At 35.5% G+C, this 14,916-nt stretch overlaps 1 protein-coding gene across 6 annotated transcripts in view; it reads left to right on the plus strand.

Moving 5' to 3' along the window:
* KIAA0825 (KIAA0825 ortholog) overlaps positions 1 to 14,916 on the plus strand; it is a 243,702-nt gene that overhangs the window by 127,547 nt on the left and 101,239 nt on the right. For 5 of the 6 annotated variants that reach the window (XM_088156363.1, XM_088156359.1, XM_088156360.1 and 2 more), the window contains 2 exons: positions 1,934 to 2,089; positions 5,259 to 5,353. The exons of the other annotated variant lie outside the window; for it this stretch is intronic. In XM_088156363.1, coding sequence (XP_088012489.1) covers positions 1,934 to 2,089; positions 5,259 to 5,353 — 251 coding nt within the window. The remainder of the gene's footprint in view (positions 1 to 1,933; positions 2,090 to 5,258; positions 5,354 to 14,916) is intronic. 6 annotated transcript variants of the gene reach the window in all.

The following is a 14,916-nucleotide window of genomic DNA, read 5'->3' on the forward strand; positions in this document are numbered from 1 at the left end:
AATAATTTCCTGGAGATGTAACATGTTCCCCCACCTTTTGCACATGCGTTCATCTGTGCCGGGGGTCCCCCTGGTGGTCTCTGATGGTCCCATACCCCAAAGTTACCTGTTCCGTGAACTGGTGTTGCTGTCCAAAAAGGGAGCTGAGATGGTATACCCAGGCTGGTTCATTATTTTGTTAATGGTTAACATGGTCCTACAGAATATGTATTCTGCTGTCCTGTAGACTACTGGCTTTGTAAAATAAGCACTGTATTTTCACACCAGCTGAACAAATAGTTCTTCATCTGGCAACACATGGACAGCTATTTCCAGTATTGCTTCTGAAAAAGCAACACAATAACACAATCTGCTTCTGCTGGCTCTGTTACATCCAGAGGGCTGGGTTGCTTTAGTGTACAGATTTTGTACAAACGTGTACATGGAAGGCAGTACATTTATGAAAATTTGGTAGATGTACAGAATATCTTTTAAATAGCCTCCTTCACTTTGGCTGTGAAATCTTTGTTACAACATAACAGAATGAATGCAAGAATGAATGAATGAATGAATGAATGAATGAAGGAGGAAATAAAAATCCAGATATTTTTAAGAAGCTGAGTAAAAATAGCTAAAAGAGGGTATGTTTTCACAGTTGGTTTGTGATGTTTTAAGCAATAAAAAGCTCAATTTATTTTTCTTCTTTTGATTGGTTGGGGTCTTTTTTCATACACTGAGACAATTTTGTGATTCTCTTGGTCAGACATGACATTTGACTGCAACCAGCAGAGAGACAGTCCTTCTCTTTCTTTTGCCCTCGTGCTTTTTCACTCATAGGTCCCCGCTTTGTACTAGTACTAGAAATCATATGGGTTGTTTATCTGTATAAAACTTTATTTTTCTCCTTCTTGGTTTCACAACATATGCTAGTGCCAGCACACGAGAGAAAGTGATCTTGTGCCTTTCAGGTCAGGCCATAGTTGGGCAATTTTAGACACATTGTGAAGTTCTTCTTTTAGAAAGACCTACTGAGAGACACAGGATGCCTTGGCAGGTAGTTTGCATGTTATTCCATCTCAGTAGTACTGCGAATAAGAGGAGCTTTTGCATCCACGCATCCTAATGACTCACCTTGAGTACTTGCTCCATGTTATGGACTTCATTTTAATAACAATAAACTGTTTAATCACAGTAGTCTTTCCAGCAAATGGATGTGTAAATGTTTTATTATCTAATTCTTCATAAAATGGTTCTATATTATCAAAACACTTTATAGGCCTGTAATGATTAGAGAGTAGTCAAAGAAGTAAAAACAGAAAAGATTGTGTCCAAAATAATAATGCATTTGTTACAGTACAGTTTCTAAAATTGCAATGCAAATCATACTACTTCTAGTTCTTGAATGCTTAAGCAGCTAAAAATAGCTTTGGAGAGTGGGAGAATATTTATTTCCTGTGTTTTAATAACATGGTTAGAACATGTTATTCAAAGAATCGATTTATAGTCATTTTTAGTAATTTTTAACTAGTTTTCCAAAAATTCCAAAAGTTCCAAAAATTAACTAGTAATTTTTAACTGTTTTCCAAAAGTTTTCATTCAAAAGACATGAAAAACAATTGTTGTTCACTTCTACGCATACATAGCAAATATATATATATATATATATATATATATAAAAAATGAGAACTTATACACATAGTTTGACAATTTCAAAACAATAGGTTAGATTGTTCTGTTTTGCTTAAGTTGAGTGCATGTTTTCCGAGGTTATTTCTTACTCATTGTAAAATGGTGATATTCCTGAAAAGGTTTCTATTTTTAAGAGGTTGTTAATTTCTGACTGTTCGATAGAGTGTTCTGTAAACCTAGGCTTGAAATGTAGGCAGTTACACTAAATTTCACTTATAAATGTAGGTGGCCTGTACGATTCTGTGGTTGCTTTTTCTTCCAAAAGGAATATTTGAAAGAGCAGCTGTCTTGTGAGAATTCTTCTGAAGATGGTGTTATCTTGAGTCAATGCCTGCCTTTGACGCTGAAAGGCAGAGAAGAGCAGCCTGTCTTCAACCCATTCCAAGTGTACAGAAAATCTTGTGCAAAAGTATTCAATCAGGTTTGTGAAAATCTGAAACCTTGGTTATAGTATAATTTTTACTTGTTGGTCTTAGTATGATCATGATAATGACAAAATCTAAATATATGAAAATGGAATTATTTGTGTTCACATTTGATGAAGCAGAAACGAATATTATTTCTTGGGAGTCTAATGAGGGTACCCTCTAAAATATCATGATGTTCAAAAAGCCATTTCTGTCCTTTTCTTTTATTGGAATTATTGCATGTAAGAGCAATTTGCATTTACTTACACTTTCTGTGTTCAGTATACTGAGGGAAAGCCCATTGTAGCAATGACATTTATTACATCTGTGCAATAGTACACAGGTCTTAGTCATTTGAAAAATCATGTCAGAACTCTTAAGTTCACATTTAGAATATTTCTCATGGATCTTTCACAGATATGTTGAACAGTTAAGTAAAGAATGCTTTAAACTTACAAAGATTTGACAGAACAGTGAGACTAAGCAGGGGCAAAACACAAAAAAAAAAAAACAGAAAGAAAAAAAAGCGTCCATTTCTCTGCTTTTCTTTAAGTCATGCTTATATATAAGGGATTATAATTTACTTACAGAATTTAGTTTACTGATAACGGAACAGTTAAAGAAAAGAGATCTGGTTGCCTAAATCTCTGCTGGAGCACCTCATGATCAATTCATTACACAAAATGCTAAATAGTTTCTGATCCCACTCTGATAGTTAAAAAAAATCTTATGCCATTGTTTCTCATGTATTCTTAATATGTCATTGGCATTTTTGATTACAGCATTCAATTAAAATATTTGAAAAGAAGTGGTATTACAGTGACACGAAATTCACTTTACAGACTTGTGCAGAAATTCATCCTTTTTCAGTGCATCCCTGCTTATACATGGTGTAATCTCCTAGCCCATGTTTGACTATTTTGGTCTATTTCATCAGTTATATTGCTGTAAAATATACTTGCTTTTCTTACTTGTTTAATGAATACTTAATCATTGTCATGTTGCAATAAAAAGTGTTAATTATCCTGAAAAAGGAGACAAATAACAATTCCACAAGGCTTCCCACTGCAGAGAAACATGCTTTATTGAATCTTTGAATCAATAGAATCATAGAATAGCTTGAATTGGAGGGGACCTTCCAATCAAGAATCACAGAACCACAGAATGGGTGAGATTGGAAGGGACCACACTGGGTCATTTGGTCCAACCTTTCTGCTCATCTGGGCTTTCTGGGTCATCCCAGAGCACATGGGCAGAGAATTGGTACTGATGGTTCTTGAGTATCTCCAGTGAGGGAGACTTAACAGCCTCTCTAGGGAGTCTGTTCCAGTGCTTGGTCACCTAGGCAGTAAAGAAATTCTTCCTCATATTCAGCCCAGAAAACCAACTTGTCATGGGCTGCATCAAAAGGAGCATGACCAGCAAGTTCAGGGAGTTGATTCTGTTCCTCTACTCCATTCTGGTGAGACCCCACCTGCAGTGCTGCATCCAGCTCTGGGGTCCCCAGCACAGGAAAGACATGGAGGTGTTGGAGCCAGTCCAGAGGGACACCAGAATTATCACTAGAGGGATGGAGCACTTCTATGAAGAAAGGCCAAGAGAATTGCAGTTGTTTAGCCTGGAAAAGACATGACTTTGGGGTGACCTAATTGCAGCCTTGCAGTACTTGAAGAAAGCTTACAAGAAAGATGAAGAAGGACATTTTACATGAGCATGTAATGACAGGACAAAAGGGAATGGATTCAAACTGACAGAGAGTAGCTTTAGATTAGAAATTAGAAAGAAATTATTTCCTGTGAGGGTGACAAGGCACTGGAACAGGTTGGCCAGAGAAGTTGTGGTTGCCCCATCCATTTAAAACATTCCAGGCTACTGGGCAGAGCTCTGAGAAACCTGGTCTAGTGAAAGGCATGCCTTGCCCATGGCAAAGAAGTTGGAACAACGTGATCTTTCAGGTCCCTTTAAACCCCAGTCATTCTGTAATTTTCTTCTCTGTTTCTTTTTCCAAGCTAATGATGTTATTAAATAGCTCAGCTCCCTTTACCATAAAATTGCACATTTATTTAGTGGTGTGGGACTGTCCATTTATAAAACGGTGATCAGTATAGCTAAGTGTCTAGGGTCAATAATGTAAATCGTTACTAGTGCCTGTAGAAGACGCTGGAGCACTGGCAAGGAACCTTTTCATATTCATTCACTTTCTACTTTCTCAGTATTTTACTTTTTTCTTACCCTTTTTTCCTTTTCGTGCTCTGTATTTCGCATTTGTTTTTCTACTTTACTTTAACATGCATGGCAGAGATGAGGGTTAGGGAGTAAATTAAATAAGGAGAAGGCAAATGATAAAATATAGATGGAAGGAATAGGAGGGATTGAAGCGATTCTGCTCTCCCAGAGGAACCAAATGCTGTCTGTGAGAAGAAAAAGATGCACTCCACGTTATACTTTACTGTTATTTAGGTTTATTGCCATTGTTTTGACTTGCTTAAACATGTTTTTAACTACTCAGTGCTCTTTTAGTGTTCCAAAAATAACTTTGTACTTATTTCGCCCCAAGAAGATTGAATCATAGTCACTACTTCACCATTGCTGACAATGAAAAGGAATATTATGAAACAGGATTTACAGTTGTTTAAAAATAATAATGTTAGGGATGGTCTTTTGTCTGCCCACTGATGATATATATTACTTTTGTTTATCAAATAAGCAATATGGAGTTATATTTGTTCATGTTGTCTAGATTTAATGATGTTTATAATGCAGCATTAAATCACTCTAATTATGTTACAGGTTATTTCTTGAATTCCAGCTATACCAAATTTTTCATGACAAAACGTTTTGCTGACAGCAGAAAATGCAAATTGCTGTTACATAAAAAGTTACCAACTATTTTGCTTTGTCTGCTTCTCAGACAAAGTAGCTGATCACAATGTCATCAACAATTGGAAGAATAATGGTTCAAAAAACTGATTTATCTTTTTATTAGTGGCTATGTCTCTAATTAATTAACCACTGTTTTAAGAAGGAATAGAAACCTTCTTCTGTGGACATGATTGATATCATCTTTCTAAGTCTTCATTCTAGACCACCCTCCTTGGTTAGTATATCACAGCTGGCGCTTTGATGTACTAATTATATTAATGCTGATTAATAACTAACTAGCATCTTGCCATGTATCAACAGTCAGCCATTACTGAATGGAACTGGGATTGGTCAAGCTTGCTGCCAGGTTATTTGGGACTGAATCAGACGGTCTTCAGGGTGCTGCTGACACACAGGTAACGAGATTTTGGCAAATAATCACATTTTCCTTTTGTATTTTTGACTTTGTAATGGTGAATGCAAAAGGATTTTACTGGTGAAGTTTATAAAACAAACTCTGCATTTCTTTTTAAATACGCAGTGTTAAAACGGAGCAGCATTTTTTCTATAGTATTTGATCCATACTCAAATGGCTTTCAGTTCCTGTTTTGAGGTGTATAATTTGTTCTTTCTGTCTGAGACAGAATATATTGATATTGCATTTAAATAATGCTTTGGAAAAAAATTAGTAACTTTTGCAAACCTATACTGCTCAGGGAAATTTCAACACAAAATTTAGGCTATGTTTACTGAAGTTGCAAAGTATCTTAAATTCAGTTGGGGACATGACAAGTGTAGCTATAAAGAGAAAGTGTTTCCTTAATGGTTTTTAATTAATGAAACTTATTCTCACGTTTTATTGCCTTTTCACTTATAAAATATAACTGCTTAATTCAGAAACAGCAATTTCTTTAATTCAGAAAAAATTTAGATGGAATTTTTTAGGGCTTATTTTTTGTTTGTTTGTTGTTTTTTGTTAATATTTGCCTTGTGAAATATTCGAAATAATATTTGCTTTGTGAAATAATACTTGTGAAAACTGGAAGACTCACATGTTGTAAGACTAAACTTTAGACATTCTTAATTCTGAATCCTCCTGATGATACCTAATAAGATCCTATTAGTCATCTTTGAAGTGGACTGTTCCTCTATCTAGAAACTTGGGTGTGAAAACTTCAAAAGTGTGAATTTGCATGTCATAAAGGTTTTGGGGTTTTTGTCCCATTTTCTCTATTTATCACTAGCAGTTTGTCTTAAACATTAAATTCTTCCTTCACTTTCATATATAAAATACTTGTGCAGTCTGTTTTGAGTCTTCAGTCTTAATTCAGTTAAGGTTACTTCTTTCCCTACCCAACTTGTTCTTTTCCGGAAGTTTAATTGCACAAAAAATCACGCCAGCAAAAATTTGTTATTCAATTCTCTTCTTGATGTCCATTGTTACCTGTTGCCAGACAGAATGTGAAACTTCACTAACTTGTGTTGAATGTCAAAGACAATACAGTATTAATTTGGGGTTTTTTGATGGTTCTCCTGTTGATTGCTATCTCGTGTCCTTCATTAAAATGAAGTTAATTTTCCTTTTAAAAGAGGCTGTCATAGAAACTCTTAGACTAAAACTGGTTCTTGAACTTCATGTTATTATTATCAATGTGAGCCAAAGGGAGCAGAGGACTGCTGTGATTTTCAGGGGAAACACTTTGTGTGGACATTTCATATTCACCATTCCCTTAAAACACATTTTATTTTCCTTTTGGTCTCTTTATAGATGTTAGAAAGAAATTGTGTATGCCTCCTCTGTCCTTCTCTGTATTTCAGAATCTTGTCATATCATCTTTTTTTATTTTATTTAATAAATTCCCTAGTTGTTGTCATCTTTCCTAATTTGAAAATTGCCATTCTGGTAAAGAAATTCTTATCTAGAAGCAACATTATGCCAGTAATTAATAGTTAGAGCATGGATCTGTTATTTCAACCACTCTACAAACGAACAGATTGTTTAGATCCACTGTGATCATAAGGAATAATAGCTGATCCAGTATCTGCCATAGCAACCAGCATCCTTAACACAACTTGTTGTTATGTGACTTTTTTTTTAGCATAGCTAAAGTGTGTCTGCTCATACTTTCTGGCTGACTAGGACAATTCTAGCTCTTCTTGTGGCTACTCAAGCAAGCTTTCAGTAAGACTCAAGTGAGCCCTATTTTTAGGTGGTTCTTCTTGATCCTTCCTAGAACTGCATAAATTTCAGCTTTACTTGTGCTCAAGACTTAATATTCAAGCTGAATGAGTGTGTGATTATTTTGACCTCCCATTTATGGTGGACCTATTCTGTTTCTACTGTTCCCCTTCTGAGATGAGTTAAACAAAATCATGGGCAATACTTGAACTGTGTCAGAACCATCAGTTTATAAAGTGGAGCAGCATTTCTTTGACACATGCTAAAGCTTTCCCTGAATAGTTATGTCTGTGCAGGCAAACGTATTTTTACCAGTTCACAGTGATGTTGGAATGATATTTATTATTTCCTTCTTTTCATATTTCAAGAAAAAATACTGTCAGTTGCATATGAAATTTAAAAAGCATGGTCTTTCTTTTGAGAGGGGAAGAAAAAAAAGTGAAAATGCTTAGAGGACTCATTTACAAGGGAAATGCCCCCCTAACCTAGTTAATGACGGAGTTAGGTAAGGGGGTGTTATGAGAGTGTTGTCCCAGAGCCAGCAAGTGTTAGGCAAATTAATTGGTAGGTGGTTAGGGGAAAGTAGAAGACTTTTAGGACTGGTTAAAAATTAAAATGGTTAAAATGAATTGTTGTCTACTATTCATTGCTGGCTTCACACAATGATGAGAATCTAATCCATGCATTCCTGTGATCTTCAAAGTAAAAGTATCCAGGAAATTTTTCAAATTAAAGATGTGGTGGTTGTAAGGCCCCAGAATCCTCTCACTGAGTCCCTCAAAGGGGGCTTTCAAGGCTTTATATACGTACCCTACTTAGATGCAAGGGAGGCATACTGACAAGATATTCCTCAAGAGTCAAACCAGCAAAAACTTAACTGGCAAACTTGAGAAAATCAGAGAACTTTAGAAAAAGTTTAAAGCAGCATTGAATCAATTTAAATAATTTGACAAAACATTAATTTAGCAAGCTCTAAGCCCATTCAATTTAACAAACTTCAACCCATCTCATTTTAATTTACTAAAAAATAATATATATGTGTATATATTATATGTATAGTTCATGCTGCAAGAATAAAAGTTAAAATTTATTTGTCAATTATACTTGAAACAGTATCTTTTAGTAATAAGACCATTAATATTCAACTAACTTATGTAATTGATTTACACAAGTTTTAAAAAATATCCTCCATACTTACACAGAAACGTGCTGCTTTTTTAAGTCTTAGAATCACTTATTCATCCTTAGCTACTCGAATAACAAATAGGGGTTCCTTACCTCTAATACATGTATTAAAGCAAGAAGAGCAATTATTATTTAATCACCCATATCTCAACTTTTAATCAGTGTCCTGTTCATCAAGCTACAATTGGTATTGTCTGGCCAAATCAGTGTGTTGAAAATCTGCAAAAAGTACTTAGCAGTACGCAAAAAGCTCGTGCGTTGTGAACACTGAGACATAATTCCACAGCTCAGTACCATGCATTATCCTTCTCATGTACTCTCATTTATATGTAAGTTAAAATTATGGCCCTTGATTTTCAGAGGAATATCTTGGCGACTTGTACATGGTTAGAAGATGTTATTGTTTTGCTGGGCTTTGAGATGCACAACTGCCTTCTGCAGTTGTGCAGGACTTTCAGGTGCATTGAAGACATCATGATAATGTAATGATATTCCTGTCAAAATAAAGAGGGGTAAAAAAAAGAGACATTTTTGTATCCTGAAGCCATTATCCAATATTGCAGTAATTTGCAGTTCTGAGGAGGATTGGCTGGGATTCCCTCCTCTGCACTTAGGGAGGTTCCACAAAGGTGTCTGGTGTCTGTGCAGGAACAAGTAATGATTTAGCTGGAATGATGTAGATCCTGCTACAGGAGCGCCATGGGAGCTATAGGAACAGATAGAGAAGAAGTCATGACTGACAAAGCTAATATCAGTCAGGACCTTCAGAACAGAAAACTTAGCAACTTAACTGAGAGGGGAATGGGAATGTGTTATTTTTACCATAAGTGCATCAGGTGAGAAACAGTAACAAGTTTGAAAAACTATAGAAATTAAAACTAGTATTTTTTCAAGTGGATAAGAAATGCTATAAAAATGTCTAGACTGAAAATTAGAATATGATTTCCAGCAGATAAGCCAGTGTAGCTCAAGAAGAGCTTTCCAGAAAATGTTTATATCTAGTCAACTTTTGGTCATGTGTTGTTTTGATAGATATTCTGAACTGCCCAGTAGAAAACATGGAGATATTTATATATTGGCTTTTAAATTGTAAAAAATGAGTGGGTTTTTTTTACTAAAACTGTATAAAATTTGTAGGCTTTCTAATAGACTTTGTTGCTACAGCTACAGGTCAACGACTAATGATAATTGGTGAAGAGCTAGGGTGCCGTTAATACTGCAGTAATCATCACCTGCTTGGTTACCATAACTGATGACCTTAAAATGCATATGAGAATATTTGCTGCAAATTATATAGAAACTCTCAGATACCTTGGACTACACATTTTTTCATAACATGGTCCAGACTGCATTTTTTCTGATGAACTGCTGGCTGTTTACAAGTGGGTCTGCTTTTTGGGTAGGTAAAAACTATCAATAGCAGTAGTGTGTTGTCCTAGGATTGAGAAAATCATGTACCTAGTGTCTATATAAAAAAACCGTTTCAACTGTACTGCCTTTTGCAAATTCATTTGTTAATATAGTTATGACATTTTTCCCACATATTTGAGTTAGGTGATAAAATGATGTGTTTCGACTTTGATAAAGCTTAATAAAACTGAAGAAAATCTTGTTTAGAATTTTGAATGATTGCAGGGCAAAATTTGCATAACTCTTGTATATTCTAGTGAATACACAGACACCATCTGTTGAGAATGATAGCCATATGGTGAACTATTTATAGAAAATGTTTATATTCATTGTGTTTTTGATTATCTAGATATCCAGAAAATGCACTTTTATAATCTAGTTTATCAATGTGTGGAAAAATTTATTATGTGGTTTTGAAACTGAAAAGAATGCCAGCAGACTGCATGTGTTTTGTTGTCTGTCAAAGTTATTTTTGTAAAACTTTACAAAAGCATAAATCTGAGCAATGAGAGAAAAAAGCTCCAGGGTATTAAAAGGTAGGAAGTTCTCTAACAATTTTCTTTGTGAAAGAAACAAATGATGGAAGAGTAGAAAGAAACAAATGATGGAAGAGTAATAACTGACCTAATGCCAAGACAGAGAGCTTATCTGCGTGGCAGAGGACAGCAGTCTTATATCTAGTATACTTTTAGATACGTTAATCTGTCTTCTAAACTGCTGATGCTCCCAGACCTTTTGTATCCAAATTTGCTGGATATTGGAAATTCATATTGTTGTTACAGCTACAAGTCAACTATTAATGATGGCTGCTGAAGAACTAGGATGCCATTAATATTGCAGTAATCATCACCTGCTTGGTGTTACTATAAATGATGCCCTTATAATGCATATGAGAACAGGCTTTCTAAAATGTGTGGGAGGCTATGAAAGGCAGTATCTCATTGCTCCTGTATCAAAAGAAGCAGGTGAAAGGTATGAATCCATTATTGTACATCTCTTGGTTAATCACGGAGTCAGGTTTAGACCCTAGTGCTGGATGTACCAAAAAAAGCCAATGGGATTTTGTGGAAAATCCCACTTTGACCTTTCTGAGTGAGCAAGGATCCTGTTCCATAAATGAGTTGGTCAATAACAAGGTATATGTCACATCTGTCACCATAAGGATTATCCTTCGTCTGCTTATCCTCTTCTGACATAGCTAATCAAACTGTACTGTGACCTTAAAAAATCTGTCAGAAGTAGGCTTAGTTTCCTGCCTGGCACTTTTAAAGCTTTGGTGGCAGAACATGCATCAGTACGCAAAAGGGAACAGGATTACACACTGTTTGACTGCCACTCAAGCCCCTATCATATATACAGCATGAATTACACAAGTAAATGAGGTTAAAGATGAGGCTCCTCATATGCAATATGCTTTTCTGATTGTTATCAGTCTCTCTCTACTGCAGATATATTGATGAATCATATGAAAAAAAATTTCCTGATGACAGTCTCCAAGAGAAAGTGCTAAAAACACAAGGATTGCCATATCCCATTTAACCTTACTTAATACAAGTTAGTTTTTAATACTTGGAAGTCCTTTATGATGAGACCTTTGCTAGCCTTGTGATACAAAAGCATGTACTTACCACCTCGCTTTTAAATAACAACTATAAAATTGCTTAAATAAGCTTTCATTCTAGTTTGGTGCTTTTTTTGTTGCAAAAACCTGGCTTCTAGAAAAAGTGACAATAAAATGAATGAAAAAAAAAGGAAGTGGTGTTGGTACATCATTTTGCATTTAAAAGTGCAGTAAGCACAGCATGTTGGCTAGGGCAGAGGCCTGTGATCCAAACTTCTTTCTTCTAATAATGTCTCACAGTAACTTAGTTCCCCATTTAAATTAGATCACATTTGTTCACATTTTTATATCCTTTCATATGCTTTTGTCTTGGTTTAGGAATGGTACTCCACAATTTAGTGCTGCTGCTGAGACTCTCCTAATCACTGCTTACTCTTCCTTCCCCCTTCCCCCCACCGTGGTGCTATGGAGAGGAGGATTTGAGGCACAAAACATAAAGATCCTGAGTAATTTACTGGAAGCAGCACTGAAAGAAGAAACAGAAGAAAAAAAGTAGTAACAGCAACAATACTAACAACAGAGAGTACAAGAAGCAATTCACATTCTGACAAGAGATAATACCCAACTGCTTCCTCCCCCCATCATCGTTACGCTGGCCCAGGAGAGAACCCTTTCCCCATCCCCAGAAAATTACATAAGGTGGTATACAGTAACCTCCAGGTCTCAGCCATACCCCCTCCTGGCTACTGCAAAGATTAACTCTGTCCTGCCCAGTACCGGGACAGCTTTGATGGGAATACAGCTAGGTATATTCAATGTATTGTGTTAATAATGCATTTATGTATTTATTGTTAAGATTCGTTGGTTCCTTTAGAAGTATATAGCTTTTCTTCATAGTTAGGCATTTTTGTGTGCTACAAATCATCACTTGGCACTTTGGCATTTTTTATCACTATCTAATTAACCTGGTGATTGCTATCCTGTGACTCAGGTGGCTTTCCTTAAAAACAGGTATTTCCTTTCTTTATATCTGCATATAATTTGCCCTTCTTTCAGCTCCTGTTCTAGCTAGGGATTTTTAAGTGAAGATACTCATGTTTGTTTTTCTTATCTGTTCTCTTTCCTCTTTCAGATCCCTATTGATCCAAGTTTTCATTCTTAATAGATACAGAGTTATATAGTGATTGTAAATGTAACAATTAATTGCTAGATGTGTGAATGTGAATTAATGCATTCAAAGCACTGACTTCCCTGATTGTACACAGTGGCTTAACTTCTCGTCTTATCTATAGACTTTCTTGCTACACCTGCAAGGGAAGAGGCTGCAGGACACAAGCTGACAAGCTAAAAGTCTGTCTTGTACATCAAGGCATTGTTTCTTCCTTTTGCTGCTTTTAGATAAGAGATTTTTCATCAAAGTTATAGTAATATAGAGTAATTCAATTTCCATAAAGGGATCTCAATTTCTTTGCAAGCTGTAATGAGCTGAGACATGCAAGTCCCCTGTAAGGTAGAGGGGGAAGTATTAATATCAGAGTTAAACAGATGGAAAGTCTGGTTGTGCAACTCACTTTTAAGGTTTCTTCTACACTGCAATATTAGTCAGTAGCAAAGCAAAGAGTAGAACCTAGCTCTTTTGACTAAATTTAAGATACAAAGCTGCTACCACGTAGTAGCTGATCTGTGGTGCCTCTTGCTATGCACAGTTTCTTTGTGACAACAAAGGGGAGGTGACTCAGCTTTAGTGAGACCTTATCTAATGCTTATCTAATTTGAATTACCTTGCATTCATTTTAGGAAGTGGTAGTCCCATTAGTTTTTCTTGCTCTGAAGGAGATGAGGAAGACTGTATGCTTTCTCCTGACCTTGAAATATTCACAAAGCAGGTATTGAGGACTGGTAGTGGCTCCAGGTCTGAGATCTGCACGCTTTTCCAAAGTTTTTGGCTCCTCACTAATGAATATGTAGGTGTATATACATAGGTGTGTATGTGTGTGTGTGTATAGATATAGATATATATACACATATGTATATATATATATATATATATATATATATATATATATATGTAATGGATATATTCCTAGATATAATTCCTCTGTCCTGCCTGGCTGACACTGCTTGAGAAAGGATGACAAGTCCCACAGATCTTACTGCTTCTTCCTCAAGTCCAGTTGTTAATGTCAGACTGACCTTGGAAGTTTTACAGATACAGGAAAGCTGGTCAGTTTTACATGAAGTCACTTTGTGAAGTGAGTAGTTAGTTTAAAATCTGCCTATACTCTGTGATTTGGGCGTTTCTGATGCTGATGATTCAACCCAGAAAAACTTTTTGATTGGGATTTTTCTTCCCCTCTTAACGTCCTTCTAGGGTCTAACAACAAAATTTAGTCTTTGTGAAGAGTGGGAAACCATTGTGCATCCTGCCTTATATACCAAAGAGGGAATTAAGAATTGTCATTCCAATAGTTGACAGTGTAAAATGTCATTGAAGAAAGCTTTTTCATGTTAGTCTTTAGATTGACAGGTTATGACAAAACTGCATTCATGTTGCTTGAATACATCTTTTGTCTGGTTTTACATGCTTTTTGACTTGTCTAGAAAATGACATATTAAGGTTTTCATTAGCCTTAACCAGGTGTGATTTTCCTTATGGAAGATACCTTGGTAGGACTACAGCTGAAGGCGAGTAAACCAGTGAAGCTTAGAATTGCCACAGCCCTTCTTCAGATGCTAGCAAAGAAGTGAAAGACTCATTAATCAACAGCCAAGTCACAGATGTGATGGCTTTCCTGCAACAGCCAACAGACTGTGAAAGTCACATCCAACATGCAAAACTGTTAAACAAGACACATCTATGAACATTCTTAAACTATTGTCTTTTAAGCTCTTTTAGTGTTTTCATTATTGATTCCTTTTTTTTTTTACAAAAATGTTTGTTTGTTTTCCAAGGAATACTATTTAGTTTGTGTAGTTTAGAAAACAAAAGTAAACACTGATACAGTTTTCACCCTTTGTTCATTTTAATACAACAACATATTCATTTAAATGGAAACATAGTTTTGTTTGCAATGATTAATGTAAACATTTTGAATATAAATTTTTGTACACAGAAAATACGCACAGAAATTTTGGCAGAAAAAAAATTTATACAGGGATTTTCTGCATATAAATGACTGGCAATTTTTTTTTTCATGATTTTCCAGCACTTACCCCTACTACAGAAATTATCTGGAGCAAAGATTCAATCATGCTGTAGTGCTGCAATGTAGACAGTCATAAAATGTTTAAAGTGAAATTACTTATAAGATTTTATTAGTTAATCAACCTGCACTGGACTTTTTACCTGCACTGATGGGAAAAACCCATAATAAGAAGCCAAAGAATGAAATCTCTGTACAATTTTTCCACATCATGCTTGCTTAAACTCTCTGGATCCCCTGGAATGAAGGAGTCTAGTCAGAGGTCTTATAGTTCCCCATCAATTTTTTTCTCTCAGATTATCTTTAAATTGATATATTCCCCATGGATAAAAATTAATTTTACCCTGTCAAAGAGCAAGGAGTATGAATTTGTTAGAAATTTTGTATTTGCTAATTTCTTAGGTCTCCCTAATTTTCACATTTTTCCAAAAATAAATGTTC

This window comes from Sturnus vulgaris, chromosome Z, assembly GCF_052056855.1.
Source record: "Sturnus vulgaris isolate bStuVul1 chromosome Z, bStuVul1.hap1, whole genome shotgun sequence".
NCBI classification, from domain to species: domain Eukaryota; kingdom Metazoa; phylum Chordata; class Aves; order Passeriformes; family Sturnidae; genus Sturnus; species Sturnus vulgaris.